Source organism: Sciurus vulgaris, assembly GCF_902686455.1.
Source record: "Sciurus vulgaris genome assembly, chromosome: 15".
NCBI classification, from domain to species: domain Eukaryota; kingdom Metazoa; phylum Chordata; class Mammalia; order Rodentia; family Sciuridae; genus Sciurus; species Sciurus vulgaris.
The window spans coordinates 21,602,271-21,615,615 of NC_136476.1; the positions used below are offsets into that span (position 1 = coordinate 21,602,271).

At 37.1% G+C, this 13,345-nt stretch overlaps 1 protein-coding gene across 1 annotated transcript in view; it reads right to left on the reverse strand.

Annotated features, from left to right (window-relative positions):
* Window positions 1–204: 204 nt before the first annotated feature.
* Window positions 205–13,345, reverse strand: part of LOC306645373 (uncharacterized protein) — a 169,342-nt gene continuing 156,201 nt past the window's right edge. The window contains exon 5 of the mRNA XM_079113110.1: window positions 205–1,542. Within this exon, the coding sequence (XP_078969236.1) occupies window positions 1,453–1,542 (90 nt within the window). The 3' untranslated portion in view covers window positions 205–1,452. The remainder of the gene's footprint in view (window positions 1,543–13,345) is intronic.

Sequence of the window (13,345 nt, forward strand, 5' to 3'; positions counted from 1 at the left end):
ACTGCAGTCAACTCCTCTGTCCTGGAGCTGTGGGGAAGTGAAAGTGGGGGCGAACCCAAATGCAGGTTACAGAAAAATTCAGACTCAAGGACTAAAAGGGCACAGCTAATTAGAAAGTCATGAGCCAAGTCAGTAGCCTTTGTATCCTCCCAATACATGTACGACATAGATCCCAACCATCAGCCCCAACACCTTTTAGTACCTGTTCATTCATGCCTCTATCCGGAAGCCATGAGCCCCCATACTAGTACACCCAAGTAGAAAATATCCTCCTTCAGATTCCCCTTCTCACTGCCAGAGTTCCATCTTTTCTCCTCTTTCAAACAAATATTAAACCTTTCACTTTTGCCTTCTGCTACCATGCATGGATTTTGTTCTTTGAACCCATGAGACAGGAACCCAGAAAGAAATCAGTATGGCATGCAGCCCATACCTGCCAGCAGAAGCAGCAAACTGAGCCCTATTCTCAAACTCCAGTTTTATTCTCATGGGCAAAATGGGCTGGGAGGTAAAGCAGAGGCCAGATCCTCTTTGTCCATTTCTCTATAGCACAGGCAATTTTTCTGGTATTTCTTTTTTCTAGTCCAGAGCTGGTATCCCTGACCTCCTGAGGTCAGGCTGAGAAGCATTATTAGGATTGCCAGTACTGTCTTGAAAGCATTTAAATCCTTTTTAAAACACTGTCTTCTGGTGTCTTACTATCTTTGCACACCAGATGCAATGCCTTTTTGCACCCTCAACTTAGTTTTTGACTGTTCCAACATTTTATTATGCAACTGTATAAATGCCTGTACATACAGAATTTCTTTCACTTACTTTACCTCTGACAGAACAATTCCAATTGCAAGATTATACAATAATTCAGAAAATTTTTCAAAGACCAGATTGTTGCAGTCAAACATCTTTTTCTTAGACAGGCTTATACCTATAGGTGGCTCTTTCAGCTAAGATCTTTCCCAAGAGACTGCCTATAGGATCAATGAAGTATTGTCAGTGTCTTAAAAGGGGCATAATAGATAGAAACAAAAATACAGAGGTAGGTAATCAGAGAGGATCCCCAAAACGGTGGCCAACAGACAGAAACATTTAAAACAAAGAGGGGGAAAATCACGTATGGTCCCAACTTCCACTTAACCATGACTTCTACACCAGTGGTACCACAGATATCCCCATAAAGAGGGACCAGATATTCCCACATAGAGGAACCAGATGTGCAGAATCAAGGGTCTCACTGTGAACATGCGGAGATTACCAGATGACAAAGGTGTTGTGACTTTACTGAGTTCAGTTTTCTTTTTTCCAAAGCAGAGCAAGATGGAGCAATCTATACAGTTCAGAGAGACACTACAGGAGTATCCCAAAGCAATAGGGACTTCAATAGCTACTGCAACAGTTCTTTAGTCCATCCCTTTAATCTCAGGAATAGCTCCTCTGATTGGACCAAAGGCAAACTTATCTGTCTCCTAACTCTCCAGCAGTTGGCTCTGAATAATTTTGCCTTACATTCTCAGCATGGAAGTAGAGTTTCTTGGAGTGTAAGGCCTGCACAAGGAAGTGGGGGTGGCCAATTGTTAAAATTCATAATGAAAAAGGAAATATCACAGACAGTACTGAAATACAAAAGATAATCAGAAACTATGTTGAAAATTTATACTCCAATAAACCAGAAAATCTTGAAGACATCAACAAATTCCTAGAAACAGATGACCTGCCCAAATTAAACCAAGAGGATATAGAAAATTTAAACAGATAAATATCAAGAAATAAAATTGAAGATGTCATCAAATGCCTACTAACAAAGAAAAGCCCAGGATCAGAGGCATTCTCAGCAGAGTTGTACCAGACCTTTAAAGAATAACTAACATCAATTCTCCTCGAATTATTCCACAAAATAGAAAAGGAGGGAACCCTTCCAAACTCATTCTGTGAAGCTTGTATCACCCAGATACCAGATTCTTTTGTTTGTTTGTTTCTTTATTTTGATTCATTGTACACAAATGGGGTTAAAGTTTTCTGATTGTACATGAAGTAGAGTCACTCCGTTTGTGTGATCATACATTTACATAGAGTAATGACGTTTGTCTCATTCTATTATCTATCCTTTCCCCCACCCCCAACCCCACCCCTCATTTTCCTCTACATAATCTATCCTTCCTCCATTCTGATCCACACCACCCCTTGTTATGTATCATCATCCATTATCAGAGAAATCATTTGGCCTTTGGGTTTGGGGGATTGGTTTATTTCACTTAGCATGATATTCTATAACTCCATCCATTTACCTGCATATGGCAACAACCCAGGCCCAGTGCCCATGGTCTTAGCGCCCGCTCTGTGGTTCGCCATCTGCCAACACGTGGGGTTGCCTCCACCCACTATCACGGATTATTCCCAACCTGGACATCACCATCCCTAGTGGGGTAGCTCCCTTCTTGGGGCACCACATTATCAAGTACCTCTCAGGCATCAGGCTACTGAAGACTAGGAGGTTTGAACAGTACAGGATAGTTTTATTGTAGAATTTTTTAATTAGTAGTATTATTACTATTATTCCTACTTTTCTACTTTTTATTATTTTCCTCACTCTCTATTTTTCTCTTATCTATCTGTTTCCTTGGAGACTCTTTCTCCCTTTTCTCATACTAACAACAAATTGCTTTTGATTCCACTTTCAAAATTCCTACAACATAGTACCTCTATAGACTCACTTCTTTTCTCATTAACATTATATATTACACCCCTCCCCATCCTCTTTGTCCACCATTAGAAATTGGGGATCTTATTGCAAACCTATTGACTATGTTGTAGATAATAATTGAACTCATCATCTCTGTTTATTAAGACAATACGGTTAATATCTTAATAAGGACTATTTGGGTTAAGGATGCATATTGTTTATATTATGTGCTGCTAATATTGATCTCCAACTTTAAGGTGAGGTATTGGAAACCTGCAGGGACACTAGAAGCCTATAGGGGGAAAACTGTAATACCTCAGATCTGCACTGCTAGAGGGGAAGATACACGAACAACATGAAAAAATAAGAAAAGAAAGTGTCCCAAATAAACCTAGATGCTATATCAATAGAATCCAATGACAGCATGGCAGAAGAAATGTCAGAAAGGAAGTTCAGAATGTACATAATTAAAATTATCCTAGAAGCAAAGAATGAGATAAAAGAGCAAATGCAGGCAATGAATGCTCACAGCAATAAGCAGTTAAAAGAGCAAATGCGGGGAGCAAAAGATCATTTCAATAAAGAGATAGAGATTCTGAAAAAAAAAAAAAAAAACAGAAATCCTTGAAATGAAGGAAACAATAAACCAAATTAAAAACTTGATAGAAAGCATAACCAACAGACTAGATCACTTGGAAGAGAGAACTTCAGACAATGAAGACAAAAATATTTAATCGGACCAATATTCTTGATGAACCTAGATGCAAAAATTCTTAATACTGGCAAATCTCATACAAAAACATATCAAAATGATAATGTACAATAATCAAGTGAGTTTCATCATAGATATGCAAAGTTGGTTCAACATACAAAAATTAATAAGTGTAATTCATCATAGAAATAGACATAAAGACAAAAATTGCATGATTCTGTCAATAGATTCAGAGAAAGAATTTGACAAAATACAGCATCCATTCATGTTTGAAATACTAGAAAAATTAGTGATAGAAGGAACATACCTCAACTTTATAAAAGCTATATATGACAAATGCAAGGCAAAGATCATTCTAAATGGAGAGAAACTGAAGGCATTTCCTCTAAAAACTGGAACAAGGTGGATGCTCACTTTTGCCACTTCTATTCGACATAGTCCTTGAAACTCTAGCCAGAGGAATAAATTAAAAGAAATAATTAAAGACACATGAATAGGAAAAGAAGAGCTCAAACTATTTCTTTTGCTGATGACATAATCTTGTATTTAAAAGACCCCAAAAAATTCCACCAAAAAAATCTATAACTCATAAATTAATTCAGCAAAGTAGCAGGATACAAAATTAATACCCATAAATCAATTGTGTTCCTATATACCGATGATAATTCAGCTCAAAGAGAAGTTAAGAAAACTATCCCATTCACAATAGCCTAAAAATATACAATACTTGGGAATCCATCTAACAAAAGACGTGAAAGACCTCTACAATAAAAACTATAGAACACTAAAGAATAAAATTGAGGAAAACCTTAGAAGATGGAAAGATCTCCCATTTTCATGGATAAGCAGAATTAATATTGTCAAAATGGCCATACCATACCATAGCACACCAAAAGTGCTATACAGATTTAATGTAATTCCTATACAATTCCAATGTAATTTTTCATAGAAATAGAAAAAGCAGTCATGAAATTCATGTGGAAAAATAATAGACCCAGAATAGTCAAAATGATCCTTAGTGAGAAAAATGAAGCGGAAGGCATCACAATACCAGAGGTATAATATCAAAAGTGGCATGGTATTGGCACCAAAACAGATATGAAGACCAGTGGAACAGAATAGAAGACACAGAGACAAACCCACAGAAATACAGTTATTTCATACTACAAAAAGTCACCAAAAACATACATTGGAGAAAAAACAGCCTCTTCAACAAATGGTGCCGCGAAAACTGGAAATCCTTATGTACCAGAATGAAATTGACCCCCTTTCTCTCACCCTGCACAAAACTCAACTCAAAGTAGATCGAAGACCTAGCTATTCGACCAGAAATCCTGTACCTACTAGAAGAAATGTAGGCCCAACACTCCATCTTGGCAGCTTAGCAACTGACTTCCTCAACAAGACTCCTAGTGCACAAGAAGTAAAATAAAATATCAATGAAAAGCTTCTTCACAGCAAAGAAAACAATCCAGAGCATGAAAAGAGAGCCTACAGAATGAGAGAAATCTTTGCCACCTGAATCTCAAATAAGTCATTAATTTCCAGTATATACAAAGAACTCACAAATCTTAACACCAGAAAAAAAAAAAAAATAACCCAAGCCACAAAAGGACAAACTAAACAAACACTTCTCCAAAGAAATATGTAGTCAACAAATATATGAAAAAATGTTCAACATCACTAGCAATTAGAGAAATGCAAATTAAAACTAAACAGATTTCATTTCATTCTAGTCAGAATGGAAATTATCAAGAATACAAGTAACAAAAAATGTTGGCAAGGATGTGTGGAAAAGGGTAAACTCATACATTGTTGGTGGGACTACAAATTGGTGGTACCACTCTGGAAAGAAGTATAGAGATTACTCAGAAAACTTGGAATGGAGTCACCATTTGACCCAGCCATCCCACTCCTCAGTATATACCCAAAGGACTTAAAATAAGCCTACTACAGTGATGCAGCCACATCAGTGTTCATAAGAGCTCAATTCACAATAACTGAGCTATGCAACCAACCTGCATGCCCTTCAATAGATGAATGGATAAAGAAAATATGGTATATATACACAATAGAATATTACTCAGCCACAAAAAAAAAGAGTGACTTTATGACATTTGCTGAAGAATCTGGAGACTATCATGCTAACTGAAATAAGCCAATCCCCAAAACTCAAGGTCAAATGTTCTCTCTGATATGTGGATGCTAAGCCACAATGGGAGTGGGGAGAATAAAAGTTTAGTGGATTAGACAAAGGGGAATTAGAAAAAGGAAAGGGAGGGAGAATGGTAATGGGAAAGATAGTGGAATGAGTCTGATATAAATTTCCTATGTACATATGAATCTCACCATTGTCTACATCCACAAGACTAATTAGAATAATATCTTCCAAGCTTGTATGCTTATATATATATGTGTGTGTGTGTGTGTGTATATCTATCTATCTATCTATCTATCTATCTATCTATCTATCTATCTATCTATCTATCTATCTAAACTGTTTCTAGTGTCATGTATAACTAAAAATAACAAAAATGTTTTTTAAAAAGAAAGAAAGACAGAGTGGTGGCTAGTGGCTATTCTCAGGTCCCATCCGGGTTGCCAATTTGCTACCAAAACTCCGTCCTTGTCCAGGATGCCTATTCAATAATGAGAACACAATTTTGAGAAAAAGGAAAAAAAAAAAAAAATTCTTTTTCTTTTGTTAGTCTAGGGGAAACACAGGAGACTCCTGGCCCAGAGGGATTCTACCCATCTGGGATAACATAGGTTTTTAAAAGAAGTAATTCAATCCAGATGTTCCTTGTGTGTGGGGAGCAGGGGGCATGATGTAATTCACTTGTTAATTTGGGAGGTAGCCATTTCTTAGATCTTCTGGGGTCATCCTTGTAGTCTGAATTACTTGGTTCCTATGGTGGGTGTGCATTCAAAGACAGATACCTCAGTCTAGGATGGGCAGAAAAGGTAATCCTCTTCCTTCTATCCCCAGTTTAGGGAGGGAGAGAAGGAGAAGAGGAAAAGAAAACATGTCCATTAAAAAATAAGACTCAGTGGCAGAGCAGTGAGGGCTAAATTCAAAGCATGTTATGGGCACCAAGTAGTATTGAAGAATCAAGTACAGAATTAAAGATAGGGTGCTCCTATAAAATGTATAATTACTTAATATAAGATCTAAGAGTTTCACAAGTTTTTCTTATGATACAGGAAAAAGATAAAGGAGTGCTTCTCCCCACCTTTATTTTACCTATACTGTCTCTAATTTAGTTATTATTATTAGCAAAGCTCCTGCTTTGTCATTAGATACCTGGCCAATTCAAAAAAAGAAGCATTGCATATTGAAAACTACTCAAAAAACTGCTTCAGCTTTCCACCGTACTCTGTATCTATCAGTGCATCCAAAGTACTCTTTCCTATGATCAGAAAGAAGAAAAAAAACTTCTCTGTATTTATTCATGTGGGAGCTGTTTAATCAGTCACTCTGTCTACCAGCCTTGAAAAGCAGTTCAAACAGCATCTATTCAGATTGAAGACCAATTAAATAATTATCAAAAGCATCAGGAAGACAGCAAGGATAGGACTCAGAGGAACACACAGAGTCTGACAGAAAAACATAGTTGCTGTTTTGAATTTTCCCCTTACTCCCCATTTACTAAACCATGTGCTGCCATTGACCTCCACATATCAAACAGGGCCTTGGGCGGGCTCTGTTTGAATGCACAGACCTCCCTGAGCACAAAGGAGTTCCCTGGTGTTTTGCAGGCTTAGGAGGAGATGCAGTTTCTTTCCAGCTGAGCTGCCAGGCCATTCAGGCTTACGAAAATGAGCACTTGGTTCAGGACTGAGTGAAGCCTGCATTTGGTGTCTGTGCTTGAGGAGTTTGCGCCCTTGAACCATGCCTGGCAAACCCTAAGGGCCAGCCTGAGGTGTAATCTTCAAAATACTCGGAGTGGTAAGTTCAGATCCTGGTTTTCTGTGGTAGTTTGTTCTCTGATCTTTTTTTCACTTTGTTTCTTTCTTGCACAAAAAAGTAGACCCAGGAAAAGCTAAAGTAGTGCCCTCTGAGAATGAACTGAACCAACTTGCTCCATCCCATGCACCTGGCTGGGATCCCCATGAGGACTGCCCATTATCTTGCTGTCCCATGTGTGCAGTCATCCTGCTGCAAATAAGCCCCACACTTTCACTCTTTCTAGAGACACAAATGGTCAGCAAATGGCCTATTCAGGGCAGGTTTGGAACTTATCATCTGTTTCAGAAAATGAGAAATCTCTGAGGTGGCCCAGCACAAAAGGATGCAAATGACAAAGGGTCAACAGCAGATGCTGAATAATGGAGTGGGAACAAATAGCATTCACGGGCCTCTTAGTTTTTGTCTCCCTTCATTCTTCCCAAGTCATTTTCAATTTCAGCTATTCCTATTTTCTTTTCCAAGGGAGTCGTGTGAGAGGCATCTGGACTGATTTCCGGGGAGGTTTCCACCATTGGATGGAAGTGGGCCTTTTCACTTTATTGTTGAATGGGACATGTGTCTGCAAAGCTTTGTAACGCTTGCCCCATCCTGCCCCCATGTCACAGAGATGTCTGTATTTTCATGCTGCCTGAAAGTGACTGTATTGATGTAAACTTTGCAGAATAATTTGAAATCTGGAATGAAGAAAATGTGGATTCACGAGTTGTCATTGATTTTGGGCTTAAAGACAAGGTACTAGATCTATGATTTTAATCAAAATTAGACCATTCTTCAGTATCAGAAATGAAGGTGGCAATGTGTACACAAATACACACCCACATCTCTCACTTCTATATATGTGAGAAAGAAGCAAAAGTTACTAGATGGGAGGTACTGTCTCATCTGTACACAAATCAGTGAAACTGAAACAGTTAAAAATGAAATGGCAGATGTAACAACACTAAAGTAAAATTCAATGTAGGGACATGTTTTATTTATTTTTTCAATGTATAATGCTAATAATGAAAAATTATTTTAGAATTGCTTAACCAAGATGTTTTTCCAGGGACAACCTCAAGAGCTTTTTAAGAGTTATCTATGAGGTAGATGCTCTAATTGTCTCATTTCTCACATGAAGAAAATTAATTGAGAACATAAGCTAAGTGTGGGAGAGCTAGGACAGAATCCCAGGAAAGCTTGCTCCAAACTTAGTTCATAACCAGAAGACTTAGTAGTTAGTATTAGAAAATGTTGCATATTAACAGCAAACTAAAAATAGCAAGAGCCAGTAAACATTCTTTTTCATAATAAAATTCTGGAGCCCATCAGGGAGAACAGAGGGTTTTTAAAGAAGTGATTCATTTCAGTGTTCCCTGTGTATATGCAGGGAGTTGCGATTCACTTGTTAATTTGGGAGATAGCCTTTCCTGAGGTTGGTATGGCAACCCCCCATCCTCGAGGAGGGTTCCTTCTTACTTTCCTGTACCACCATCCTTATCGAGTGTCTACCTTCAAATACCAGGTTCACCTCAGCATACAAAGGTACTTCGAGAACCTCAGTCTTTATACCCAGTTCCAGGAAGCAAAGGGGAGGAAGGAGAAGGGCAAAAATGGACCCAAATAGTTGTCTGTTTCCCCTATAAGGACAGCTGCTTCCAACCACATCCATTTTCATCTCACTGGCTAGAAATTAGTCATATGACCACACCCACCTGCAAGAGAGATTGGGACATAGGACTTTTAAGCAGAATACACTGTCACTTTGAATGAGATTTGCATTTTCAAAAAGAAGGAGAGAGTAGATATTGGTAGGGAGCCAGCAGGATATGACATGGGTCCCAGGATGGCTTAACTGGAGATTTGGGTACAGCAGTCACAGGGTAAGACAAGTGGGCTCTCATCCCTACTGCCTACTTGTCTACTCGATCCTTTGATTGTCATGAGCCAGGGAGGCTCCTGGGAATACTTCATACTAGTTTAAACTGAACTTCAGACTTTTAGCACCTGGCATGTCTGATGGTCCTGGCTGAATTAGGTGAGGAGGACCTCAGACCTGTCAGGACATAGTAGGACCTTGACAGAGAATTCACCAAGAGGAGGAAGGAATCTGCAAACCTGAGTGTAAGGTGAGCCGGATTCTGAGCAAAGCTTAGTGGCTGTGCGCTTGTCACCCTGGGGACACGCATGCCTTTGCATATCAGCTCACACAACTGTATCATTAAGCTCTAAAGCATGTCTGGACACAGCCTGCTGTGCAGCTCCTGTAACTCAATATAACACAGAAGGAAGGAAGCCATTCCTTACTGTTATTTCTTGAGTCATTGTTGAATCACTCAGGTGACATGAAGACCAAGTTTGTGACACCAGGGAGATCTATAGGGATGTGTACCTCACAAAGGCAGACAGGGAAGGCAGCACGGTAGGAGCAGAGGGACAGAGAGCAACATCAGGTGATGTTATATAGGATACTCCTGGATAAGCTTTCACATTACCAGAAAACTTTTTTCATGGGGCTGGAAATTTTATATACAGAGGTCTAGATATTAAAGTAACTTTCAGATTTAACTGTTACTATGATGTTATTCATTCACAAACATACTGACACCTGGGAATATTTGGGTTATCAACATTTACACAGGTTTCTGCTGAATTCTATTATTTGCTCAGATGCCCAAGACTGGAAAACATGATCAGGTCAAATGAATTTCACTTTCTCCTTTTCCTTCTCCTAAACTTCCCTGCTCAGTTTCATTCAAACAAATAGAAAGTTTTTCATAGAAAAAAAGAAGATAAGCAAGATAGTGAGATAAATGGAGGGATACAGGAGAGGCAGATAGGAGGGAAGAAAAGGTACAAGATGAGGGAAACAAAGTCGTAATTCTTAAAATCATAATTATCATCCAAACTAACAATGGCAATGTGATAAGAGTAACGCTTGCTTTTATTTTCAGAATGGGCCTTTATATAACTTGTGAGATGATAGGCTGTTGACATTTATTAAAAGCATACCTCATTTCTCACAGTCCAGTTAAAAGTTTTGGAATATTTATCAGTTTACTTTTCAAAATTTTAATTTTGAGAATATTTTACATTAGCGTTACGGAGTTATTGAGCATTGTGTTTGAAGAGCAGTACATGAGAGCAAAGTCCTGGCTCCTAGGTCCCAGTGACCCCCTCTGAAAAAGAGCCCTAACTGTCCCTGCTTTGCTTAGCTGTCAAAGGTGATGAATCAAATTAGAAGATAATGATTAAAGTGCTTTATAAACTTACAAGTCATGTCTATGTATAAATTGTGAATTTATCAGAGATTTTAAGACCCAGGCTGCATATAATCAAGCCAATTTCTCCAAGAGAGTTTAAACCTACCTGAAAATCATTTTCACTTAAGGATCTTGTAGATGTTGCTGAGCTCTGCCAAAACAAAAGGACAAACCACAAGAGAAACAGTATTCGGAGATGCAGAAGGTGTCCTTTTGGATTTCAAGCCTGACAAGTGGGTCCCAAAATAATACCCTCTGGACATTTTAGGATCTATCATTTCAAAGACTCAATCATGTTGTATGGAGCATCCCTAAAATAAACATGCACACACACATATTTGGTTCTGAGAATAGGAAATTAAGTGATTTGAACCCAAACTTTAGATTAAAAACTTAAAATTAAAAAAAAAATCTTTACAATATTAAATAGCTCACATAATAAAAGGAACTTGAATCTAAGTAAAAATGAAATTTGGAAATTTAAGAATAGCTTGAACATCAAAGCCACTTTTATCTTTCAGGCATTGACAATTCAGGCAATTTTTAAAAATTCTCCTCAAATCAAGGAGGATAGAATTTAAAGTGACCACATCTCTTTTGGACCCGTAAAGGAAACTCAGGATAAATGTGAACCTGAAGTGAACTCTCATGAATACCACCCTACCACACCACCCTTACCAATTGATCACAGAGCAGAATGCCCTGAAGCTAGTTAGAGCAGATGAAGAAAGGAAATGAGTCCTTAAGAAGTTGTGGACCACAGCCAAGTGGATGAACAGACCTGTAACTTGGGTTACAGTTTGATCCACGGAACTTCAAGCGGTGAACTTGTTTTATCTTTTTAGGGCGTGTGTGCTGGGGACAGAACCCATGGCCTTGTGCTTGCCAAGCATGTGTCCCCACCACTGACCCACGTCCCTCAGCCCATGAACTTGTTCTAACGCGACTGATGACTGATACTGCTTTTAAACAGGAGTAAGCATAAATCTTCTGTGAAAGAAGGCACTTTTATTCCAAGCCTCAAAAAATCCCCACAAGAAAATAATTTAAGAAAAATGAACGTGACACAGAAAAAAAATAATCAAACACAAAGGAAAGAAGGTGCCATGATTGAGGAGAGGCAGCAAAGGAATGAAAAAGTCCCTCAAAGACTTCTAACTAAAGTTTAGTTAGTTTAGCTGGTTCAATAGTAAATGAATTTTTCTACAGAATATATTGCTATGAATGTATAGAGTCCTTCATAAGCATAAATGGTCGGATCACCAGAAAGTTAATTTACACTTTCATTTATTTATTTATATTCAATTGACACATAAAAATTTCACTTATTTATGTGGTACAGTGTGACCTTCTGATAGGTGGATATAATGTCTAATAGTTAAATAATAGTAATTAGCATATCTGTCCCCTCAAACATTTATCATTTCTTGTATTCTACACTGAAATAAACATGTGTTTACATAATTTATATTCAAAATACATAGCAAAAACTGACAAATAAGATGATGCAATATCAAATTAATTATCTGTGGGAGATTTTTAATACATTTATCTTGAAAATTGGTAGCAAGAGCAGACCAAAAAATGCTACTGATGTTACAGAATATTTAAACAAAATGATTAGTTAATTTAACTATTAGCTAATTTGACTATTCCATTTATATGGAATAGTATAAATAATATATTATATCAATATATAATTATAATTATATATTATATCAATAAATAATATATGTTCTTTTGGAGTACCCATGGACATTTTTCAAAAATTGATCATATCCCAGACAACAAAGACTCAACAAGTTTTAATAGGATGGAAATTATACATATCAAGTTCTTTGACACACTGCAGTTAATCTAGAAATCATTAGCAAAAAAATAATTAGAAAATCCTTATTAATTTAGAAATTAAAAAGCTACTTTCAAATAATGTATAGGTCAAAGAACAAACCATAAACAAAAATTTAGAAAACACTTTGAACAAAGAAAATGACTATATTCTATCTGTATGTGAGCAGACATAACAGTGTTTGGGAATTTATATCTGTAAATACTTATATTAGGAAGAAATAAAAGCTGAAAATTAATGAGGTAAGCATTTATTAGTGGCAATCATGATAGGAACCAAATAAACTCAAAGAAAGGAAAAGGAAAATAAAAAGATCAGAAATCAATTTAACAGAAGACACACGCAAAATAGAGGCCACAAAAGCAAAAGTTGGTTTGCTGAATAGATTAATTTAAAACTGAGAAATTTCAGACAAGACTGAGTAAAAAACAAGGGGCACACAAAAAACGAATGTCAGAAATGAAAAGATGGATATTCCAGAAGTGTTACAAACATTTAAAAATGAATTAAGTGGAACTTTAAATAACTTCATGTGAATTGGAAAAAAATTGATACCATAATTAAATTCTTTTAAAAATACTGTTCTGATTTAAAACCTGAACAGTTTTTACAACTACTAATGAAATGGAGTCAGAATTCTTAAATCACTAAAGGAAACCACTGGTAGGTTCTATCACAAATTTAAGGAAAAGCAGAATTTATTTTTATAATTTCTTTTGTACAAGAAGATAAAAAGAGATATTAGTAGGGGTAATTTTTGCTGTGCTCTAGCCCTTTTCCATCATATAATTATTCATCATCTGCAATGCAATTGGTATATATGAGAAAATATGGAGAAGGTGCCAAGCTGAAATCAGGTGATGAGCATTCTTTGTATTAGTGTTCCTATTGGCCAGCA